Consider the following 24,328-nt stretch of genomic DNA (forward strand, 5'->3'; position numbering starts at 1 on the left):
ACGAAGAGAAATTGATAATAGGATTAAATTAGAAAGTTGCTTAAAATTGCATGCTCTTCTATCTGAATCATGAAACAAAAAAATTGGGTTTAGTGTCCCTTTAAGAGGACTGGAGTGGGTTAATTACAATTCATGTAAGACACTCAAAGACATTTTTAGTCTAGCTCTTGTGTTACTGATATAAACTTTCTTTACCCCCACTTCTCGTTTGTTGGTTTTATGAACCGGGACTCTCAGCATCACACAATATGGAATTTAGAAAAAAATTAACTTTGGCAGTTTTAGGATATCAGATTCTAGAGGTTATTGTTTTTTACCACTCAAAGCTTGTTTGTGTGTTATTACTGCGTTTGGGATAATGTATCTTGGTACCACCACAATATATCATTTAAAATGGCTTTCATATTCTTGTAGTTTTGTTTGTTGCTGCAAATCTTCTAGCTCTTATATTACTATAACTTAATATGTAATTGTATAAAACAGTGACGTGGAGCGCTGGACTCAACCCACGTTGCCAACCTCTTATACTGCCTCCTTCCTAGGTAGTTTTGGTTTCAAAAGGATTTTTTATTATTGGAGTGTAAGTGGCGCTAGAAGTACACCGAGTATACCAAGCAATGGGTTAATAAACTAATTGTCTAAGTCTATTTTATTCAGCCTCCAACGATTGGTTTCCAAAATTGTGTTAGTCAAGCTAATACCGTATAGTGAACTGGGTAGTAATAGTGAGAAATGAAAGTCTAAAACTAATTACTAAAATTTCATATCAAATTTATTCAATGGTTCAAAACTTAAAAATCAACATACACAGTCATACATGTGGCCCACGCTATTCAATCAAATCACCTTTCAGAATCACAATGATAATATTAAATTCAGTTAAAATAATGAAAAATACAACAGCATGAAATCAGTTTGCGTATACGAATAATTAAGGCAATAAAAGTGTTGAGGCAATCTGGCTTAGGTTATATTTGCCTTTAAAGTCTCTTGTATTAAATTCTGATATAAGATAATGTTTAGTCCATAGATATATTCTTATAGCAGTCAGAATCAGGTTAACCTTATCTCAAGTGGGTTAGGGCAAAACCCAGTGATTCAAGCCTCTCTTGTGATGTGCCCTGTAATAAAGGAGATTCCGGAATTGGCTTTATGTTTTTTTCGGCTCTCACTTTTTTCAAAAGGATTCCCAAGTTAGAACAACAGTACGTTATGTGTAAAAAAAGTCTATTTTGAATAAACTCCAACGGACTGCCATGGTCCGGTATAGATGTAACTTGGCAGGGGGAACTGATATCAGCACAGACACTCTCGCCTGCTTCTCCTCGTCCCAGTATATCGGCTCCAGTATGGGTTTGCTGTTTGGATGAGTCACGGACCTCCAGGTCCCAAATCGTAACTGTCTTCACTTGCGCAAGTCTTACCTCAGTTACCTCCGTATCCAGACTTACAGCCTAAAGCGAATCCTCTGCTCTTTAAGTACTCTGTACGCAGAGTGGGTTAGCGCTGTGTGTCCTCTTTAAAATACCTTTCTACGCGTTTCACCCCTAAGGTGTGGGGCTTTTTCAAGATTTTATCATTGTGATTCTGAAAGGTGATTTGATTGAATAGCGTGGGCCACATGTATGACTGTGTATGTTGATTTTTAAGTTTTGAATCATTGAATAAATTTGCTATGAAATTTTAGTAATTAGTTATAACTTAATATGTACATAAGCAGAACTCTGTATGGTCCTCAAAGCTATATCTAATAGGCACAACTGAAACATGATGATTGGCGGCCAATTCAGAAGTTTTATCAGAGCACTCCCTACAATCGGGTTACATTTCCCAGCACTGCTCTTTCACCCAAATCCAGAATCTCACCATGCTTTTTGAGGTAGATCTAACATTTTATGAGGCTGGGATCGGATAAATTATTTAAAAAGGTATAGGTCCCTCCAACATCTTTCAAGCGGGACACACTAGGTTAAAAGGACAGAAGCCCGGTTTAATATTTCTCTGATCAGAGCGACCTTTAATTTATATGGTGTTTGAGCGTTTATATTTAACTTATCAATATTTCAATGTTTTTCCATGTTTCTGCTGTTTGTAGTATGTACCAAGATTAGTCTAACACATTTTACTGCTGCAGTTCTAGCGCTCTGTCGGCGGCTGAGACGGAGTTGTTGGATTAGCTTTCTGTTGATATTTGCAACTGTCCTTTACATGTCTTCTACTAAATGGTTATAAACAATCAGCTTATTATATGTTAATATTTGACACCATCCTCTGTTTATAGTTAATAATGTATGGGCTTCTAGAGTATATTGATATGTGATCTCGTATAGTGCAGTTCTGAAATTATTATCCTCTGTGATCTCTGTTCTCAGTGGAGTTGACCTGATCTAATAGAAGCTTTATGCCGCTATAATAAACTCTTTTAATAGGTATATACCCAGTGCATAGCTATGACTGCCTTAGTTATCTCTGTTTTCCCAAGATTCACAGTTGTTCTCCCCCTTTTTTTTTTTTCTTTTCTGACATTGGATCCGACCCCCTCACTCATCTGTTTACTGGATAAACAGAGGAACACAGATTCTATGCAACTTTTCCCTAAACTTCAACTATATGATTCAATTTTAAGAAGCATATATTTATAGTACTCAACCTGGATGGTATAGGACTTTTGACAGGCGCATAGAGTAATGGCTTAAAGGCAGACAACCCATAAAACAAAGGGGCAATATTGGTACTTTTATTCTAGTCTACTAAACTATCCGTCTATGTCCCTTAAAGAATAAATAAGATGAAACTTTTGTCAATTATATGGTACTAACTAGTTCCATTTATTTTATCATATTTTTATAGCACCTGTTACCTACAGGAATTATTATATGCCTTTTTTTGCCTCTAAATATTACCCTTCCCCCTATAATACTGATCATAAGATTAAATTAATTTGTATACTTATTCTTAAATGTCATTTTATGGTACTGTATAGAGGGAGTTTGTTAGTTTGTTTACCCTATTTGTTTGAAAAATACTATTCTATAACCTATATAAAAAGAAAATTGACTTGAGGTTTTACTGATATTGTACTACAAGAGACTACTATAGGATGTGCTCCACAAGGATTGTGCTAATATAGATTTTTTTTCTTTCTTCAAAGATGTATAATGTGGACATAGATTATGATGTAATAGTCTGAGTACTTGCAAGAAGTTGCTTGTGTCATTTGACAAATGTGAGTCGCATTTTGTTATTTTTTTGCTATACCTCAATAAAAAATATTAATAAAAAAAGTGAAATTTCTTCAGAGTTGTCACATGAAAAGATATAATAAAATATTTACAAAGATGTGAGGGGTGTACTCACTTTTGTGAGATTCTGTGTGTGTATGTTTGTGTGTGTGTGTATGTGTATGTATATGTATATGTATATATATATATATATATATATATATATATATATATATATATATATATATATATATATATAGATATAGATAGATGTGTGTATGTACTATGCTTTCATTGAGGTTGTTTCATCATGTTTTAAAGTGTGCACATTTATGTCTCTGACTTAGGATGTCCTTGCATCGTCCACTCCCCACTTGTATACTCCTATGACTGGATATGATGACTTACCTATACATCCACTTCCAGGGACATCCTTTACATCTTCTCTTGACCAGTCCAAAGATTTCTTGGACCTCAGCTTTTTGCCTGATGACCTCAACCAGGACAATGAAGATAAAACTGAACCACAGTCTCAACAATATCCATCTCTATCTGGAGAGCAGGACAGTGGCATTGGCCTAAGTCATTCAACACTGTGTGAGCCATTTACACCATCTGAATGCATAGATGGAGGGCAAGACAACTCACTCTTGTGCAACATGCCTATCACTCCTATGACCCCAATGACTCCAATGACCCCAGTTTCAGAAAGTTCTGGGATAGTTCCTCAATTGCAGTAAGTAATGATAATTTTATTTTTTACATTTTCTTTGTCTTGCAAAAATTAAGTTGAGGACATCTTGGGTTTATTTAAAGGGACAGTCTAGTCCAAAATAAACTTTCATGATTCAGATAGGACATGTAATTTTAAACAATTTTCCAATTTACTTTTATCACCAATTTTGCTTTGTTCTCTTGGTATTCTTAGTTGAAAGTTAAACCTAGGAGGTTCATATGCTAATTTCTAAGCCCTTGAAGGCCGCCTCTTCTCTCACGGAATTTTGACAGTTTTCACCACTAGAGGGTGTTGGTTCATGTGTGTCATATAGATAACACTGTGCTCACGTACGTGGATTTCCTAGGAGACAGCACTGATTGGCTAAAATGCAAGTCTGTCAAAGAACTGAAATTAGGGGCAGTTTGCAGAGGCTTAGATACAATATAATTAAAAGTGTATATATATAACTGTTGGTTATGCAAAACTAGGGAATGGGTAATAAAGGTGTCACGAATACCTCAGGATTCAGCTGAGAAAGGGTTAATTCTGTTCAGCTTGTGAGCTAAAAACAGTTATCTGCTTTTCAAGAAGAATTGTGTCCTGGGTTTGTGTTTCTTTGAAGTGCCAGGAGCATCATAAATGCTTGGCAGTGTAAACAGGATAGAGTTTTATGGCTTAGACTGTCAGGAGAATACATGATAGAAAACAGGGCCTCAGTCACAGAAACTGATAAGGTCACTAAAGGGACATTGGTATTATGTATATATGTGTTTAAAACTGTTATGACATTAAGTGAAGGGAAATCTGTCATATCTGGTATCAAATTGATTCTCCCAATGAAACCAAGAGAGTACCGGTCAGTATATCTTACTATAGAGTGGCCTATCAGAAATTATAATGGGTTCTATAATTTCAGGCAAAAAACTTAGTTTATTGAAGGTCATAAAGACAGGGGGGTTTCTTAGCCCGCCCAGGAATATAGGACTGGAATATTGGAACTGTATAATTTAGGTTATTTTCTGCTAAATTGTACTCAGAATGTGCAAGGCTGGGTTTTTCCTTAGGATTTTCCTTTTAGAAAATCATAAGTGGTGGCAGCATTGTTAGTTTAGTGTGGGGGGCATTAAAGGGAAGTTTGGGCATTTCTTTTAAGTCTAGTACAGACTAGAGAGTGTTGTTAACCCTTGCACCCACTGAAATAAATCACAAGCTGGTCTGGTGTGGCTAGATTGTGACATATTAGTGAGAGTAGAAGGGGTCTGATAACCCTTTCTGTGCCAAATAAGTGACTGGCGCAGGGTTGGATAACCTTGGTTTGTCACAAAAGGGATTATCTATCTTTTAAAACAATAACAATTCTGGTGTAGACTGTCCCTTTAAGGCTGAGGACTCTACCCAGGTTGGAATTACAGAATAGGCCATAAATCTTTGAACCAGTCCAGTGAAGAGGGCACTTTTGGCGATCCCTAACGCTGCAGAAATGGCATTTAATATGATGAAAATCATCAAGTGAGGAAAACGGCACTTAAAAGGTAGTTTAACAAACAAACAATGTATAGCTGTTCATTTCAATATTGCCTCTATCAATGTTATATATTTTAGCCTTGCCTAAACACTTTTGTGCCATAAAGTTATGGAAGGAGGTAATGTTGGGAGATGTTGGATCTGATGGCATGGGACACTATTGTTTGACTTTTGTTAAAGGGACAGTAAACACCATATAATTACAAGGCATTTTTTTTGTGTTGCTAATTAACATATCAGCCAAGTAGTTACGTTTCTAAAGCAAAATAACATCCTTTTTTATCTGCAATTATTTTTCAATAGCCAAACTCCACTCACCATTTGCAGACTTTAGTCTGCAGACTTCTAGGGTAGCCATTGTAATAAAATTACTATAGAATGCATTTTTTTACAGTTATCAGTTAAAGCCAATTAGGAACATATATGTAGCAGGGATAGCCTATAGAAGTCAGCAGGTGTATTTAAAATTCTTAGTATTTAGTATTAGAAATTACTCAATTTTCAGAGCTAAATTAAATGGAAAGAGGGGGCATTGGGTGGCTAACTTTAATTTCTATAGTATATAAATGGAATACAGCACACCAATCTTTGCACAGAATTTAGGAATTGCCAATTCCTCAATACAACAATCAAATACAACATATCAAAAAGATATCCAAGGAATTGAGAATGCCAATCAGCAGTGTTCAAACTCTAATAAAGAAGTGGAAAATGAGGGGTTCTGTTGAAACCAAACCACGGTCAGGTAGACCAAATAAAATTTCAGCCACAACTGCCAGGAAAATTGTTTGGGATGCAAAGAAAACCCCACAAATAACTTCAGGTGGAATACAGGACTCTCTGAAAACATGTGGTGTGGCTGTTTCAAGATGCACAATAAGGAGGCACATGACGAAAGATGGGCTGCATGGTCGAGTCGCCAGAAGAAAGCCATTACTACGCAAATGCCACAAAGTGTCCCGCTTACAAAATGCCAAACCGCATAGAGCCAAGACTCAAACCTTCTGGCACAAAGTCATTTGGAGTAATGAGAGCAAAATTGAGCTTTTCGGCCACAACCATAAACGTTACATTTGAAACACGGAGGTGGATCGCTGATGTTTTGGGGATGTGTGAGCTACAAAGGCACAGGAAATTTGGTCAGAATGGATGACAGTCTGGTCATAAAAGGAAGTGCAGGAAATGAGTAGCATCCCCCACAATGCACCATAGTTAGGAAGAGAGGCAAGTAAAATGGCTGCCAGCAGCACATGGCAAATGCAACAGGGAAAAACCCTGACAGTACCCTCCCCTCAACGACCCCTCCCCCGCGGGAGGACAAAAGGCTTATTGGGGAAACGGGCATGGAAGGCACAGAGGAGGGCGGGAGCATGAACATTAGAGGAGGGAACCCAAGAACGCTCCTCTGGACCGTAACCCCTCCAGTGAACCAAATACTGTACACGGCCCCTGGACATACGAGAGTCAATAATGCTGCTGACCTCATACTCCTCATGGTTGTCAACAAAGATTGGACAGGGACGAGGCAACACAGTGGTAAACCGATTACAAACCAATGGTTTCAAGAGGGAGACATGAAAAACATTGGAGATGCGCATAGCAGGAGGAAGGTCAAGAGCGTTGGCCACAGGATTAACCCATCGGAGTATTCGAAAGGTGTTCAAGTTGACTCCAGTGCCGAGGGCTATTTCATTGACAGTGCTTTTTCATCAAAGCACTCCATTCCTGTTTTGCCTCGGTCCGTTCCACTTGCTATTGAGGCCATTGATGGCAGGCCCCTTCAGCCCGCACTCGTTACTCGCAAAACTGCTCCGTTGTCCATGGCTGTTGGGGCTCTCCATTTTGAAACCCTCCAGTTCCAGCTGATAAACTCTCCACATTTTCCAGTTGTTCTGGGTTATTCCTTGCTCCAAAAGCACAATCCCAGTCTCGACTGGCGCAGGTCCGAAATTTTGTTGTGGTAAGTGCAGCACTTAGTCTTATGACGCGGTCTGGCCGGGCTGTGACTATACAGCTGGCCCAATGCGCTGAGTAAATATAACAGACCCGCTCAGCAGAGTACAGAGAGCGGGTCTGTAAAACGGCGTTTTTTTAAAAAAATTAATAGGGGAAATTATGTTTTATAATGTTTGTGCAGAATTATATAACATTATATTTAAAGTTTACTGACACTTTAAGGCCTTTGCTTAATGTCAGGGTGCCACGAATCAGACTGAGACGAGAAGTGCAAAAATAATCACACCTTTATTAATAGCAAAAAATAATAAAAAGTCCACAAGTCAAATAACAAGCCAGGAGTCAAAACCAGAGCTGGTAGTCAGACGAGCCAAGTCAGGAGCCAAAGCGAATAGTCAGACAAGTCGGAATCGGGAACAAGCCAAGGATCAGGAACCAGGAAGGACGTCAGGCAGCCAGGTAATACACAGGAACTCTCACAAACAGGTCTGAGACAACGCAAAGGCAAAGCATACTGAACAGAGGCCCTTTAAATAATAAGTGAAGACATCACAATTCTGAGACTGCATCCTGTCTCACATGGATGATGCAGATCAGTCTGGTCATAAAAGGAAGTGCAGGAAATGAGCAGCATCCCCCACAATGCACCATAGTCGGGAAGAGAGGTGAGTAAAATGGCTGCCAGCAGCACATGGCAAACACAACAGGGAAAAAAACCTGACAGAATATGACAGAGAATGAGAATATATGAGAGAGAGAATTGCGTCACATCGATACCCAGCGAAAGAAGGAGGAAACTGTTTGTTTGCGTTTCCTTTCTCTGGTTTGGTAAATATACTATTGGGCACTTTTGAGACACAAATTGTCCCTAGTGGATTTATTGTGCCTCTGCCAGCCCAGGTATTACACCATTGTGAATTCGTTTGAGCTGTCATTTCAATGCTGGATACAACATTTTCCAAAAGAGCTCTGTTTTCTTCTGTTGCAAGCAGAAGAGTTTGGGGAACAGCTACAGGGAAACAACTATACATATGCACAACGGCTTGTACCTTACCTCTTTTGATTGAGGGTCTTTTTGTGACTACCCATCTGTATCGGATGTTTTATTTGTGAACTTTTTACCCTATTGTATTAAATATATTGCACCATGAGAAGTGCTTTTGTGCGCTTGTTCTTTTAGATAAGATATATATATTATTATATTGGCCACTACTCTATACTCATCTTACTTGACCTCTTAGCTGCCTTCGACACAGTTGACACCCCCTCCTCCTACAGACCCTTAGCTCTTTTGGCCTTTGTAACACTGCTCTTTCCTGGATTCACTCCTATCTTTCTCACAGGTCTTTTTCGGTGTCATTTGCCGGCGACGACTCTTCTCCTATGCCTCTATCTGTTGGAGTACATCAAGGATCTGTTCTGGGTCCTCTACTCTTCTCCATCTGTACTTCTTCACTGGGTAATCTTATCAACAATTATGGCTTCAAATATCACCTCTATGCTAATGACACCCAGATCTACCTCTCCACCCCTGCTCTCTCTCCCTCTGTCCTTTCCCATGTCAGCGACTGCTTATCTGGTATTTCTTCCTGGATGGCCTCTCACCACCTAAAGATTAACATGTCCAAGACTGAGCTCCTTCTTACCCCCCCCTCAAGCTCTACACCGACTTCTGACTTCTCTATCCCTGTTGACGGCATCACCATTTTGCCATCGCTGCCTCTGAGTCACACTTGACTCAAATCTATCCTTCGTCCCCCATATCCAATCGCTTTATACATCCTGCCACAACCATCTACGCAATATTTCCAAAATTTGCCCCTTTTCTGACCGCTGACACCACAAAGCAAATAATCCACTCCCTTGTTATCTACCAACTTGACTACTGCAATAACCTACTCGCTGGCCTTCCTCTTTCCCGCCTCTCCCCCCTTCAATCCATCCTAAATGCCTCTGCCAGGCTGATCCACCTTTCCCGTTAATCTGTATCTGCTGCACCTCTCTGCGAGTCCCTTCATTGGCTCCCCATTCACAGCAGAATTAAATTCAAAATTCTCACCCTTACATACAAAGCTCTCACCAACGCTGCTCCACTCTACCTATCCTCTCTAATACACAAGTATACTCCAGCCCGTCCACTAAGATCCAACAATGACCTGCTCCTTGCATCCGCAACTATCACCTCCTCTCATGCTGGAGGACTTCTGTCGTGCAGCACCTACCCTCTTGTACACTCTCCCTCGTGCTGTCAGGCTTTGCCCTAATCTGTCTTCCTTTTAAATGTTCCCTAAAGACTTTTCTGTTCAGGGAAGCCTACCACCCAACTCAATAATAAATTAGTTTCACTTACCTAATATTTCCCTCATCTAACTCTGTATTAACATCATTCTCAATCTTGCAGTCCTCGCCTCCTGTTTCTCAACCTCCTACCCTTCTAGATTGTAAGTTCCCACGGAAGTATAATAATACTAATAAAATATATATATATATATATATATATTTTAACACAGTAAATGTGTTCTAGACTCAAAAAAATTTATATTGGAAAAACACTGTCGAATCAAAGTCTTGTTTTAAGCCCTTTTAGGGGTGTGAGTTTCCAATTTGCTAATCCAGTACATACTTTTTTTTTTTTTTTTTTTTTTTCTAAACAAGTGCTCTCTATCACCCTCTCTCCTGGGTCTATTCACTTTCTCAATGATTTGGACTCTTAGTTGACTGACATGACCTAAAGTAAAAAAAAAAAAATGTGAAGAAACTGGGGCATTTTTATTTCTACATCTTATATTAGATTTATATAATTTCACATACTTCCCTACATGTCTCTTGGACACTATTGAATTTAAATATTCTTTAATCTTGATTTTTTTACCTGATGTTGAATGACAAAACAAAAGCTCACCTTTTTTTAATTGTTGCATCCAAGACAGGGAAAACAACCTGTTCTGGATGCACCAATAGTTCTCTGTATGGAATATCTACTACTTTCAACATCTGCTTTGACCAAAAATTCTTTAAGATTTGTGTTTTTTGTTGTTGGCAGGCATGGGTTAATCCTTAAAAGCACTAATGTATGGGTTTCAATCTCTTAGAACAGTGGTTTTCAAATTGTGAGGCAGGCCTCCCCAGGGGGATGCTAGGGCATATAAGGGGAGGCACAAGAGCAGTAGCACTTTGCACTATGGAAACCAAAAGCAGCAGTTAACTTAGGCAAAACATAGAATTGTTTTTAAGAGCCGACATAAGGCAAAGGGCGCAATGTAGGCGGAAGAAAGGCCCTGAGGTTGAAATTACTAAGACTGCATTGCGTTTGTTGCCTTGATCAGTTACTTGCATTTAACACAGAAACAAAGTGCAAATTCAACTGTGAGTGAAGCAGAATCCGCTCCTGAGAGCTGTGTGTGAACCCCGGATCAGATATACATTTCCAAAATTAATTAATTGGATTTCCTCCAGACATATTGTTTGGTGTTGAGGCCAAATAATTAAATTTTAGTCTCATCTGACCATAACGCCTTTTTCCATGTGGCCTCAGAATCTCCTAGGTGTGTTATGGCAAAGCACAGTCATGACTGCATGTGGCCTTTCTTGAGGAGTGGCTTTTTTCTTGCAACCCTCCCATACAAGCCACATTTGTGGAGAATTGATATTGTAATATTGTTGTCCAATGCACCCAATAACCACTCTTTGTCATAAATTCCTGCAATTGCTTCAGACTTGCTGTGGGCCTCTTGGTAGCCTCTCTGACCAGTTTCCTCCTGGCTCTTTCATCCCGTTTGGAGCGATGTCCTGATCCAGAGAGGTTCTGTGTTGTACCAAATACCTTCTTAATAATAGACTTCACTGTGCTTCTAGGCATTGATAAAACCTTTGATATTTTCTTGTATCCATCTCCTGACTTGTGCCTGTCCACAACATTATCCCGGAGATCTTTTGACAGTGCCTTGCCACCCATAGTTGATTGTTTGCTTCAGTTGCACTACCAGGGACTGAGATGCTCTATGAAAGCTATTTTCATGTTGAGCTAATCAATATGTCCACAGCTGATCACAGTTGAAGGTCAAATGGCTTTGGGTGTGCCATTGAGAAGGTGATTAGCTACACCTGATTGAGTTTACAAGTAATTTTAGGAGGGGTTATCCTTTTTTGCAACTCATTAATTCTGTTTTTGAATTGTCTTTATTTCTTTCATGTAATTAGCAAGAGTCCATGAGCTAGTGATGTATGGGATATTCAATCCTACCAGGAGGGGCAAAGTTTACCAAAACTCAAAATGCCTATAAATACACCCCTCACCACACCCACAATTCATTTCTACAAACGTTGCCTTCTATGGAGATGGTGAAGTAAGTTTGTGCTAAGATTTCTACTTTGATATGCGCTTCTCAGCATTTTGAAGCCTGATTCCTCTCAGAGTACAGTGAATATCAGAGGGATGTGAAGGATCACCTATTGAATGCAATGGTTTTCCTCACGTGAGATCTATTTCATAGGTTCTCTGTTATTGGTCGTAGAGATTCATCTCCTACCTCCCTTTTCAGATCGACGATATACTCTCATATTCCATTACCTCTACTGATAACCGTTTCAGAACTGGTTTGGCTATCTGCTATATGTGGATGGGTGCCTTTTGGTAAGTATGTTTCTCTTGCAATGTGTATCCAGTCCACGGATTCATCCTTTACTTGTGGGATATTCTCCTTCCCTACAGGAAGTGGCAAAGAGAGCACACAGCAAAGCTGTCCATATAGCTCTCCCTCTAGCTCCACCCCCAGTCATTCTCTTTGCTGGCTCTAAGCACTATGGTCTCTCTCGGGAGGGTAAAGTGAATGTGGTGTTAGAATTGTAGTTTTTATTATCTTCAATCAAAAGTTTGTTATTTTAAATGGTACCAGTTTGTACTATTTAATCTCTAGTAGAAAAGTGATGAAGATTTCTGCTGAGAGGAAAATGATTTTAGCATGTTGTAACTAAAATCCACTGCTGTTCCCACACAGGACTGAGGAGTACCGGAAAACTTCAGTTGGGGGGAACAGTTTGCAGGGTGATCTGCAATAAGGTATGTTCAGTCATTTATTTCTAGACAAGACTGAGATAATGCTAGAAGAGACTGACAATATCCCCATGAGGGGAGGTTAAGCTATGTTCACAGACTTAGTAAGGAATTGAATGCTTACATAACAGGGCTAGTTATGCTGGTTGACACTTATTCAGGGCAATCGATTGTTTAGCTAAGGAAAATATCGTTTGCAAGACACTTTGAAAGTCCCTTTGGGTTCTTTCTGGGGTTATTACCCACATGGCTATTTTTTATTCACTTAGGAGTGATTTCTTAGGCCTCACAGCTCCGGAGTAGAGTGGGAGGGGCCTAATTTTGCGCCTCATATGCGCAGTTAGAATTGCAGAGAAGTTCATGCTGCTTCACATGGAGGGTCCTGCTGCTCTTTGAGGGCCTTAAGGAAGCTATATCCCCCCAAATCTGATCCCTAAGGGCAGGTAGGGCCACAGCAAGGCTGTGGCAAGGTGCTGTAGTAATTTTAACCGGGTGTTGGCTTTAGGCTGCTCCGGTTTGGGCATTGAGGGGTTAATCGTTTTGCAACTTGTGTTGCAATCTTATTAAGGCTTTAGGTACATACTGTGAAAATTTCAAAAGGATTGCTGCATTTTTCACTGTTTTGTAAAATTGTGTGCTCTTTTTATCTCTTAAAGGCACAGTAACGTTTTTTTCAAATTGTGTTTTTTATTTGATTAAAGTGATTTCCAAGCCTGCTTGTGTATACTACTAGTCTGTTAAACATGTCTGACACTAAGGAACATCCTTGTTCAATGTGTTTAGAAGCCATGTTGGAACCCCCTCTCAGAATGTGTCCCACTTGTACTGATATGTCTATACACTTTAAAGATCATATTGTTGCACTTAAGAATGTGGCCCAAGATGATTCTCAGACTGAAGGTAACGAGGGTAGCCCGTCTGCCTCTCCCCAAGTGTCACAACCAGTTACGCCAGCGCAAGCGACGCCTAGTACCTCTAGTGCGTCTAACCCTTTTACATTACAAGACTTAGCGGCAGTCATGGATAATTCTCTTACAGCCTTCTTATCTAAACTGCCCGTGTTACCTGCAAAGCATGATAGCTCCGTTTTAAGAACAGATTATGAGCATTCTGACGCTTTGGTAGCCGTATCCGATATACCCTCACAATGCTCTGAAGTGGGAGCGAGGGATTTGATGTCTGAGGGAGAAGTCTCTGATACAGGAAGGGTTCCTTCTCAGACAGATTCAGATACATTGGCTTTTAAATTTAAACTAGAACACCTCCGCGTTTTGCTTAGGGAGGTATTAGCTACTCTGGATGACTGCGACCCTTTGGTGATCCCAGAGAAATTGTGTAAAATGGACAAGTACCTAGAGGTCCCTGTTTACACGGATGTGTTTCCGGTCCCTAAGAGGATTGCGGATATCGTTACTGGGGAGTGGGATAGACCAGATGTTCCCTTTGTTCCCCCTCCTGTTTTTAAGAAAATGTTCCCCATATTTGACCCTGTGCGGGACTCATGGCAGACGGTCCCTAAGGTGGAGGGGGCTATTTCTACACTTGCTAAACGCACAACCATACCAATTGAAGACAGTTGTGCTTTTAAAGACCCTATGGATAAGAAGTTAGAGGGTTTACTTAAGAAAATTTTTGTTCAACAAGGTTTTCTTCTCCAGCCTATTGCCTGCATTATTCCCGTAACTACTGCAGCTGCTTTCTGGTTTGATGCGCTGGAAGACTCGCTCCAGACGGAAACCTCATATGAGGAAATTATGGATAGAATTAAGGCTCTAAAGCTAGCTAATTCTTTTATCACTGACGCCGCTTTCCAAATAGATAAGTTAGTGGCAAAAAATTCAGGTTTTGGCGCGCAGGGCGCTATGGCTAAAGTCCTGGTTGGCCGATGTGTTGTCTAAATCCAAGCATTTGAACATCCCTTTCAAAGGAAAGACCCTCTTCGGGCCTGAATTGAAAGAGATTATTTCAGAAATCACCGGGGAAAAGTCCATGCTCTCCCTCAGGACAAGTCCTTTTAAGACAAAGAACAAAGCTAATTTTCGTTCCTTTCGTAATTTCAGGAACGGTCCCGCTTCATCCTCTCCGGCTGCAAAGCAAGAGGGTAACGCTTCACAGCCCAAGGCAACCTGGAAACCTTACCAGGGCTGCAATAAGGGTAAACAGGCCAAAAAGCCTGCAGCTGCCACCAAGACAGCATGAAGGGGTAGCCCCCGATCCAGGACCGGATCTAGTAGGGGGCAGACTCTCTCTCTTCGCTCAGGCCTGGGCAAGAGATGTACACGATCCTTGGGCATTAGAGATTGTAGCCCAGGGGATACCTTCTAGAATTCAAGGACTCTCCTCCAAGGGGAAGGTTCCACATTTCTCCTCTGTCTACAGATCAGACAAAGAGGCGTTTTTACGCTGTGTAGAAGATCTACATACAATGGGAGTGATCCACCCAGTTCCAATTGCGTAACAAGGGTTGAGTTTTTACTCAAACCTGTTTGTGGTTCCCAAAAAAGAGGGAACTTTCAGACCCATCCTGGATCTAAAAATTTTAAACAGATTCCTCAGAGTCCCATCATTCAAAATGGAGACCATTCGGACAATCTTACCAATTATCCAGGAAGGTCAATATATGACTACCGTGGATTTAAAGGATGCATACCTACACATTCCTGTCCACAAAGATCATCACCAGTTTCTCAGGTTCACTTTTCTGGACAAGCATTACCAGTTTGTGGCTCTTCCTTTCGACTTAGCCACTGCTCCCAGAATTTTCACAAAAGTGCTAGGGTCCCTCCTAGCGGTTCTAAGGGCATAGCAGTGGCGCCTTACCTAGACGACATCTTAATTCAGGCGCCGTCTTTCCAAAGAGCCAAGTCTCACACGGAGATTGTATTAGCCTTTCTGAGGTCTCACGGGTGGAAGGTGAACATCAAAAAAGAGTTCTCTTTCCCCTCTCACAAGGGTTTCCTTCCTAGGGACTTTAATAGACTCAGTAGAAATGAAAATATTTCTGACGGAGGTCAGAAAATTAAAACTCTTAACTACTTGCCGAGTTCTTCATTCCATTCCCTGGCCATCTGTGGCTCAGTGCATGGAGACAATCGGATTAATGGTAGCGGCAATGGACATAGTCCCTTTTGCACGGATACACCTCAGACCACTGCAACTATGCATGCTCAAACAGTGGAATGGGGATTATGCAGATTTGTCTCCTCAAATTCAGTTGGATCAGGAGACCAGAGATTCTCTTCTCTGGTGGTTGCCTCAGGATCACCTGTCTCAGGGAATATGTTTCCGCAGACCAGAGTGGATCATTGTAACGACCGACGCCAGTCTGTTAGGCTGTGGTGCGGTCTGGGACTCCCTGAAAGCTCAGGGCTTATGGTCTTGGGAAGAAAAGCTTCTCCCGATAAACATTCTGGAACTGAGGGCGATATGCAACGCTCTTCAGGCATGGCCTCAACTAGCTGCGGCCAAATTCATCAGATTTCAGTCTGACAACATCACGACTGTAGCTTACGTCAATCATCAGGGGGGAACAAAGAGTTCCCTAGCGATGACGGAAGTAACCAAAATAATAAGGTGGGCGGAGGATCACTCCTGCCAGCTCTCAGCAATTCACATCCCAGGAGTAGACAACAAGTCGTCAGACTTTTCACCCGGGGGAGTGGGAACTCCACCCGGAGGTGGTTGCCCAGCTGACTCAGCTATGGGGCACTCCAGATTTGGATCTGATGGCGTCCCGTCAGAACACCAAACTTCCTCTCTACGGGTCCAGGTCCCGGGACCCCAAGGCGGTATTGATAGATGCTCTAGCAGCGCCTTGGTCCTTCAATCTGGCTTATGTTTTTCCACCGTTTCCCCTTCTCCCTCGTCTGGTCACCAGAATCAAGCAGGAGAAGGCTTCGGTGATTCTGATAGTGCCTGCGTGGCCACGCAGGACTTGGTATGCAGACCTAGTGGACATGTCATCTGTCCCACCATGGACACTGCCAATGAGGCAGGATCTTCTAATACAGGGTCCGTTCAAGCATCCAAATCTAGTTTCTCTACGTCTGACTGCTTGGAGATTGAACGCTTAATACTATCAAAGCGTGGTTTCTCTCAGTCGGTTATAGATACTCTGATTCAGGCTAGAAAGCCTGTCACCAGGAAAATCTACCATAAGATATGGCGGAAATATCTGGGTTGGTGTGAATCCAAGGGTTACTCATGGAGTAAGATTAGGATTCCCAGGATATTGTCTTTCCTCCAAGAAGGATTGGAGAAAGGATTGTCAGCTAGTTCCTTAAAGGGACAGATATCTGCTCTGTCTATCCTTTTACACAAGCGTCTAGCAGAGGTACCAGACGTTCAAGCGTTTGCTCAGGCTTTAGTCAGAATCAAGCCTGTCTATAAACCTGTGGCTCCGCCATGGAGTCTAAATCTAGTTCTTTCAGTTCTTCAAGGGGTTCCGTTTGAACCTTTACATTCCATAGATATTAAGTTGTTATCTTGGAAAGTTTTGTTTTTGGTAGCTATCTCTTCTGCACGAAGAGTTTCAGAATTATCTGCCTTTCAGTGTGATTCACCTTACCTGGTGTTCCACGCAGATAAGGTAGTTTTGCGTACCAAGCCTGGTTTTCTTCCTAAAGTTGTTTCTAACAAGAATATTAACCAGGAAATAATTGTTCCTTCTCTGTGTCCTAATCCTTCTTCGAAGAAGGAACGTCTGTTACACAATCTTGATGTAGTTTGTGCTTTAAAATTCTATTTACAAGCAACTAAGGATTTCAGACAAACATCCTCCTTGTTTGTTCTCTATTCTGGTAAGAGGAGAGGTCAGAAAGCGACTGCTACCTCTTTTTCCTTTTGGCTGAAAAGCATCATCCGTTTGGCCTATGAGACTGCTGGCCAGCAGCCTCCTGAAACAATTACTGCTCATTCTACCAGAGCAGTGGCTTCCACATGGGCCTTCAAAAATTAGGCTTCTGTTGAACAGATTTGTAAGGCAGCGACTTGGTCTTCACTGCATACTTTTTCCAAATTTTACAAATTCGATACTTTTGCTTCTTCGGAGGCTATTTTAGGAGGTTTTGCAAGCAGTGGTGCCTTCCGTTTAAGGTACCTGTCTTGTTCCCTCCCTTCATCCGTGTCCTAAAGCTTTGGTATTGGTATCCCACAAGTAAAGGATGAATCCGTGGACTGGATACACCTTGCAAGAGAAAACAGAATTTATGCTTACCTAATAAATTACTTTCTCTTGCGGTGTGTACAGTCCACGGTCCGCCCTGGCATTTAAGTCAGGTAACATTTTTTCGTTTAAACTACAGTCACCACTGCACCCTATGGTTTCTCCTTTTTCTTCCTAACCTTTGGTCGAATGACTGGGGGGGTGGAGCTAGAGGGGGAGCTATATGGACAGCTCTGCTGTGTGCTCTCTTTGCCACTTCCCGGAAGGAAGGATAATATCCCACAAGTAAAGGATGAATCCGTGGACTGGATACACAGCAAGAGAAAGTAATTTATCAGGTAAGCATAAATTCTGTTTTTCATTACTTAAGATACTCTCAGATATGGTTTGGCACTTTATGTATTTATATAAAGTTCTAAATATATGTATTGTACTTATATTTGCCATGATTCAGGTTTTCAGTATATTTCCTTTTGCAGACTGTCGGTTTCATATCTGGGAAATGCTTTTTTTAGGAAAAATGTATTTACCTGCGGTATAGTCCTTTTTTTTTTCCCAGTTGACTGTCATTTTAAATTCACAGGCAGAATTAGGCTCGCAAGGGCGCAAAATGCCAAAGTATATTGCGTCATTTTTGGCACAAGATTTTTTGGAGCGGTTACATTCGATGACGCAAATTCGTCATTTCTGGCGTCTTAGTTGACGCTGAGTCCTTTCACAAGGTTGCATCTTCAATGACGCGGGTGTGTTATTTCCGGATGTTGTTAGCGCCAAAAAAAAAATTAAAAAAAATATTTCTGTTTGTGTTGTGCGTCATTCTTGAAGCCAATTATTTTCATTATTTAAAACCCTTTCCTATATGCCTCTTGCCTTTTTTCTCTATCAGAGGGCTATGCTGTTTGCATTTTTTTTCCTATTCCTGAAACTGCCATATAAGGAAATAGATAATTTTGCTTTATATGTTGTTTTTTCTCTTACATTTGCAAGATGTCTCAATCTGATCCTGTCTCAGAAATCACTGTTGGAACCCTGCTGCATGATAACAGTTCTTCCAAAGCTAAGTGCATTTGTTGTAAACTTGTGGAGATTATACCTCCAGCTGTAGTATGTAATAGTTGTCATGATAAACTTTTACATGCAGATAATGTGTCTATCAGTAAAAGTACATTGCCTGTTGCTGTTCCTTCAACATCTAATGTACAAGATATACCTGTAAATTTAAAATAATTTATTGCTGATTCTATTTGGAAAGGCTTTGTCTGCCATCCCGCCTTCTAATAAACATAAAAGGTCTTTTAAAACATCTCATAAAGTTGTTGAAATTTAAAATGACCGACAACATACTGAATTATCCTCCTCTGATAAGAATCTGATTCAGAAGATCCTTCCTCAGATATTGACACTGACAAATCTACTTATTTATTTAAAATGGAGTATATTCGTTCTTTGTTAAAAGAAGTGTTGATTATATTGGATATAGAGGAAACTAGTCCTCTTGATATTAAAACTAGTACGCGTTTAAATTCTGTATATAAACCTCCTGTGGTTACTCCAGAGGTTTTTCCAGTTCATGATGCTATTTCTGATATGATTTCTAAGGAATGGAATAGGCCTGGTACTTATTTTATTCCTTCTTCTAGGTTTAAAAAATTGTATCTTTTGCCAGCAGTTACATTGGAGTTTTGGGAAAAGATCCCCAAAGTTGATGGGGCTATCTCTACTCTGGCTAAACGTACTTCTATTCCTATGGAAGTAAACCTGAATCTTATCTAAGGAAAGCCTATTTATATTCGGTCATCTTCTCAGGCCTGCAATTTCTTTGGCTGATGTTGCAGCTGCATCAACTTTTTGGCTGGAAAATTTAGCGCAACAAGAATTGGATTCTGATCTGTCTAGCATTGTTCGCTTGCTTCAACGTGCTAATCATTTTATTTGTGATGCCATTTTTTATATAATCAAAATCGATGTTAAATCTATGTCTTTAGCTATTTTACCTAGAAGAGCTTTGTGGCTTAAATCTTGGAATGCTGATATGACATCTAAATCTAGATTACTATCTCTTTCTTTCCAAGATAATAATTTATTTGGTTCTCAGTTGGATTTGATTATTTTAACTGTCACTGGGGGGGAAGGGAGTTTTTTGCCTCAGGATAAAAGACCTAAGGGTAAATCTAAAGCTTCTAACCGTTTTCGTTCCTTTCGACAAAATAAGGAACAGAAACAAGGATATCACAATTAATATCCTTAAATCCCAATGTTCGACTATCTCTGACTTGGTGGTTAGATCACCATCATATAGTTCTAGGGGCCTCTTTTGTTCGTCCAACCTGGACTGTGATCACAACAGATGCGAGTCTTTCAGGTTGGGGAGCTGTTTGGGGCTCTCTGACAGCACAAGGGGTTTGGAAATCTCAAGAGGCGAGATTACCAATCAATATTTTGGAACTCTGTGCAATTTTACAGGGCTCTTCAGAATTGGCCTCTGCATTCATTTGTTTTCAGACAAACAATATCACAACTGTGGCATATGTCAATCATCAGTGTGGGACTCACAGTCCCCAAGCTATGAAAGAAGTATCCCGGATACTTGCTTGGGCGGAATCCAGCTCCTGTCTAATTTCTGCCATTCATATCCCAGGTCCCTCCATCCAGATGTTGTTCAGATGTGGGGTTGTTCAGATGTGGGGTCTTCCAGAAATAGATCTGATGGCTTCCCATCTAAACAAGAAACTTCCCAGGTACCTGTCCAGGTCCAGGGATCCTCAGGCGGAAGCAGTGGATGCGTTGACACTTCTTGGTGTTATCAACCTGCTTATATTTTCCCGCCTTTAGTTCTTCTTCCAAGAGTGATCTCCAAAATCATCATGGAGCAATCGTTTGTGCTGCTGGTGGCTCCAGCATGGCCTCACAGGTTTGGTATGCAAATCTTTTTCGGATGTTTAGTTGCCAACCTTGGCCACTTCCATCAGAATCTCAAATCATTAAATTTGAAGGTATGGAAATTGAACGCTTAGTGCTTAGTCATAGAGGTTTCTCTGATTCTGTTATTAATACTATGTTAGCTCAATCCAAGTCAGTCTAGAGACCTAACCAGACCTGGAATAAAGGAAAACAGGCCAAGAAGCCCGCTGCTGCTACCAAGACAGCATGAAGGGGCAGCCCACGATCCGGGACCGGATCTAGTAGAGGGCAGACTTTCTCTCTTCGCTCAGGCTTGGGCAAGAGATGTTCAGGATTCCTGGGCTTTAGAAATCTTGACCCAGGGGTATCATCTAGAATTCAAAGATTCCCCTACAAGGGGGAGATTTCATCTTTCACGTTTGTCTGTAAACCAGACAAAAAGAGAGGCATTCTTACGCTGTGTAGAAGACCTATATACTATGGGTGTAATCTGCCCAGTTCCAAAAGCAGAACAGGGGCAGGGGTTTTACTCCAATCTGTTTGTGGTTCCCAAAAAAGAGGGAACCTTCAGACCGATTTTAGATCTCAAAATTCTAAACAAGTTTCTCAGAGTCCCATCCTTCAAGATGGAGACCATTCAGACAATATTACCAATGATCCAGGAGGGTCAATATATGACCACCGTGGATTTGAAGGATGTGTATCTTCACATTCCTATCCACAATGATCATCACCAGTTCCTCAGGTTCGCCTTCCTGGACAAGCATTACCAGTTTGTGGCCCTTCCTTTCAGGTTGGCCACAGCTCCCAGAATTTTCACAAAGGTGCTAGGGTCCCTTCTGGCGGTTCTAAGGCCGCGGGGCATAGCAGTGGCCCCCTATCTGGATGATATCTTAATTCAGGCGTCAACTTACCAGCTAGCCAAATCTCACGCGGTTATCGTATTGGCTTTTCTAAGATCTCACGAGTGGAAGGTGAACATAAAGAAGAGTTCACTTGTCCCTCTCACAAGAGTTCCATTCCTAGGAACTCTGATAGACTCGGTAGACATGAAAAATTTTCTGACGGAGGTCAGAAAATCAAAGATCTTAACCACTTGCCGAGCACTTCATTCCATTCCTCGACCGTCAGTGGCTCAGTGTATGGAGGTAATCGGACTAATGGTAGTGGCAATGGACATAGTTCCGTTTCCTTGCTTGCATCTCAGACCACTGCAACTATGCATGCTCAGACAGTGGAATGGGGATTATGCAAATTTATCTCCTCAGATAAATCTGGATCAAGAGACCAGAGACTCTCTTCTTTGGTGGTTGTCACAGGATCATCTGTCCCAGGGAATGTGTTTCCACAGGCCAGCATGGGTCATAGTGACGACGGACGCCAGCCTCTTGGGCTGGGGTGCAGTCTGGAATTCCCTGAAGGCGCAGGGTGTGTGGACTCAGGAGGAGGCTCTCCTTCCAATAAATATTCTAGAACTGAGAGCGATATTCAACGCGCTTCAGACGGGGGCCTCAGCTGGCTTCGGGCCAAATTCATCTTGATTCCTAGATTTAAATATAAATCCAGATTTAAATTTACTAGAGCTATCTCATATACTGACTCCTATGTTTAGAGATCTACTGATGGAGAATTATCTTAAAAACCTAAAGTAAGACTTCTATAAGATTTATATAATTTGTAAGTTTAAACATAGGAGTCAGTATATGAGATAGCTCTAGTAAATTTAAATCTAGGAATCGAGATCACTACACAATAGGGTATACCTTTCCTTCATGTATTGGTTCCCTTCAGTGACACCTCTAAATATTTGTAAGAACCACTACTAATAACACGACCGAATTGTGTAATATTCTGAATAGGTTAGTGAATATATAATCCAAGTATTAGCTACTACAAAAGACTATGAATTGTCAGATGAAAAGATGATAATGTTTTGTCACTAAGTATAAACACATGTAATAGATTCTCTAATAAGACACTATTGTACCTAGACTAAGCTATATAAAAATCCTGCTCTAGTCCTTTAAGTTGAAATAATTGTTAGAATTTAGAAGCACACAGGTTAGTAAGCACATCAGTTAACAAAAAGGGTACCAGGTATAAATAGCATTACATTATATAATGATATGTGATAATATATACTCTGTAGAACTACGATGGTTTTTGAAGCCAGTATAACGCCGACTAAGGAAATGGCATTACTGAAATCTTAAAGACTGTTAAAGAAATTTTTTAGCACAGCGAAGTCTACCTAAATAATAACTAGAATTTAATATAAAAAACAAAAGAGAAATAGATCTATCTTGTATCAACTTGCAACATATATATATATTACTAAAAATATTGGAAACAAAAGTTTCAGCTTTGGTCACTTTTATATAAAAATTGCATATAGTAACATATCAGTTGACATATATTTTTTAAAATAATGCCCTCCAACTTGTCATATATATGCATAGAATAGCAATAGGCAACCCTGTATAATAAATATATAAAGAGAATATCCAGGTATTATAAAAGCCTATAATGCAATTGTAAATACATCCGTTATATGTAAAATATGTGTGCTGTATAATATATTACTATAGCAGCAAGACAAGTGCAGTAAAGAAACAGTTAAGAAACTGGGTCGAACAAGCAACATAGTAATTATGTATCAGGTGTGTAAGTGCAGGTGAGAATATAAGTATCAACAGGCTACTCCCACAGCTATGTGTGAATACGGGGCAACCCGAAACGCGTCCTTTCTGTGAGGATGTCTGTTTGAAAAGTTTTTAACTTTGTTATGCTTGTATCACCCTCGTTGGTCAAAGTTTTTAAATGCACGCTTTCTACAATAAAGGATGTTTTTTAGCCGCTCTAGCAACTGCTTTTTTCTTGTGATATGACTTGGACGGCTAATGGGCTATCGGACATCCATTGGGACTACATCCGGCTGACACAGGGGATAAGCGGCTACTGTGACTCAGGTTCACAGGTGGAACATTACACTATCCATTTCAGGATTTGAACAGCGGAAGGAGTAAAACACAGAGTGTGGGATCCCAAGAAGGTTTCCTGGCTGATCGGAAGACTGACGCTATTATGGAAAAGTGAGTGCAAGTTCCTTTTATTTATAATAATAGTTTGCCGCTTAACCATCCATATACTGTGTTCAAACAGAGACTATGTACTTGAATGCTTGAAGGTTGGATACAAGGGGATATTTTGCCCTGGTGCAAAGATAATCACTGAGTGTTAATATCACGACTGTAGCATATATCAATCATCAAGGGCGAACAAAGAGTTCTCTAGCGATGATAGAGGTTTCCAAAATCATTCAGTGGGCAGAGACTCACTCTTGCCATCTATCAGCAATCTATATCCCCAATGATGAAATGTCCACAGCACTCACTTATAGTAGCAAAAATCTTATTTAGGACATAAATAAACAGTAAAGTTTCGGGGTTAATTCCCCTTAATCATGCATGGGTTAACAGAGTTGATTGCAAACTTTTATACCTTATACACTGGCGCCAAAAGGCTAATTTTCTGAATTGCATATGTCTCTATCACGACCTAGTGGTGAAAGATTTAATTACGTGCTAAATCATTTAACCTTATCATATAAAATACTATGTTACGGGGGGCGGAGCTTAGCCACGCAGGACGATGGCTGCTTTCTGTTAGAGCTCCCATCTCCCTTCCCGGCATAGATCGCTCTAAAGGCATGTAATCAAACTTTTCTTTCCCCTTAACACCTCCCTGGGATACCTGAAGCATCTCCAACCCTCCCTATACTACGTCCCGGC

The 24,328-nt window shown here is 40.6% G+C and overlaps 1 protein-coding gene across 1 annotated transcript in view; it reads left to right on the plus strand.

Moving 5' to 3' along the window:
- TBPL2 (TATA-box binding protein like 2) overlaps positions 1–24,328 on the plus strand; it is a 137,220-nt gene that overhangs the window by 10,572 nt on the left and 102,320 nt on the right. Inside the window, exon 2 of the mRNA XM_053705502.1 lies at positions 3,569–3,957. Coding sequence (XP_053561477.1) covers positions 3,569–3,957 — 389 coding nt within the window. The remainder of the gene's footprint in view (positions 1–3,568; positions 3,958–24,328) is intronic.

The sequence above is a fragment of the Bombina bombina genome, chromosome 1 (genome assembly GCF_027579735.1).
Source record: "Bombina bombina isolate aBomBom1 chromosome 1, aBomBom1.pri, whole genome shotgun sequence".
NCBI classification, from domain to species: domain Eukaryota; kingdom Metazoa; phylum Chordata; class Amphibia; order Anura; family Bombinatoridae; genus Bombina; species Bombina bombina.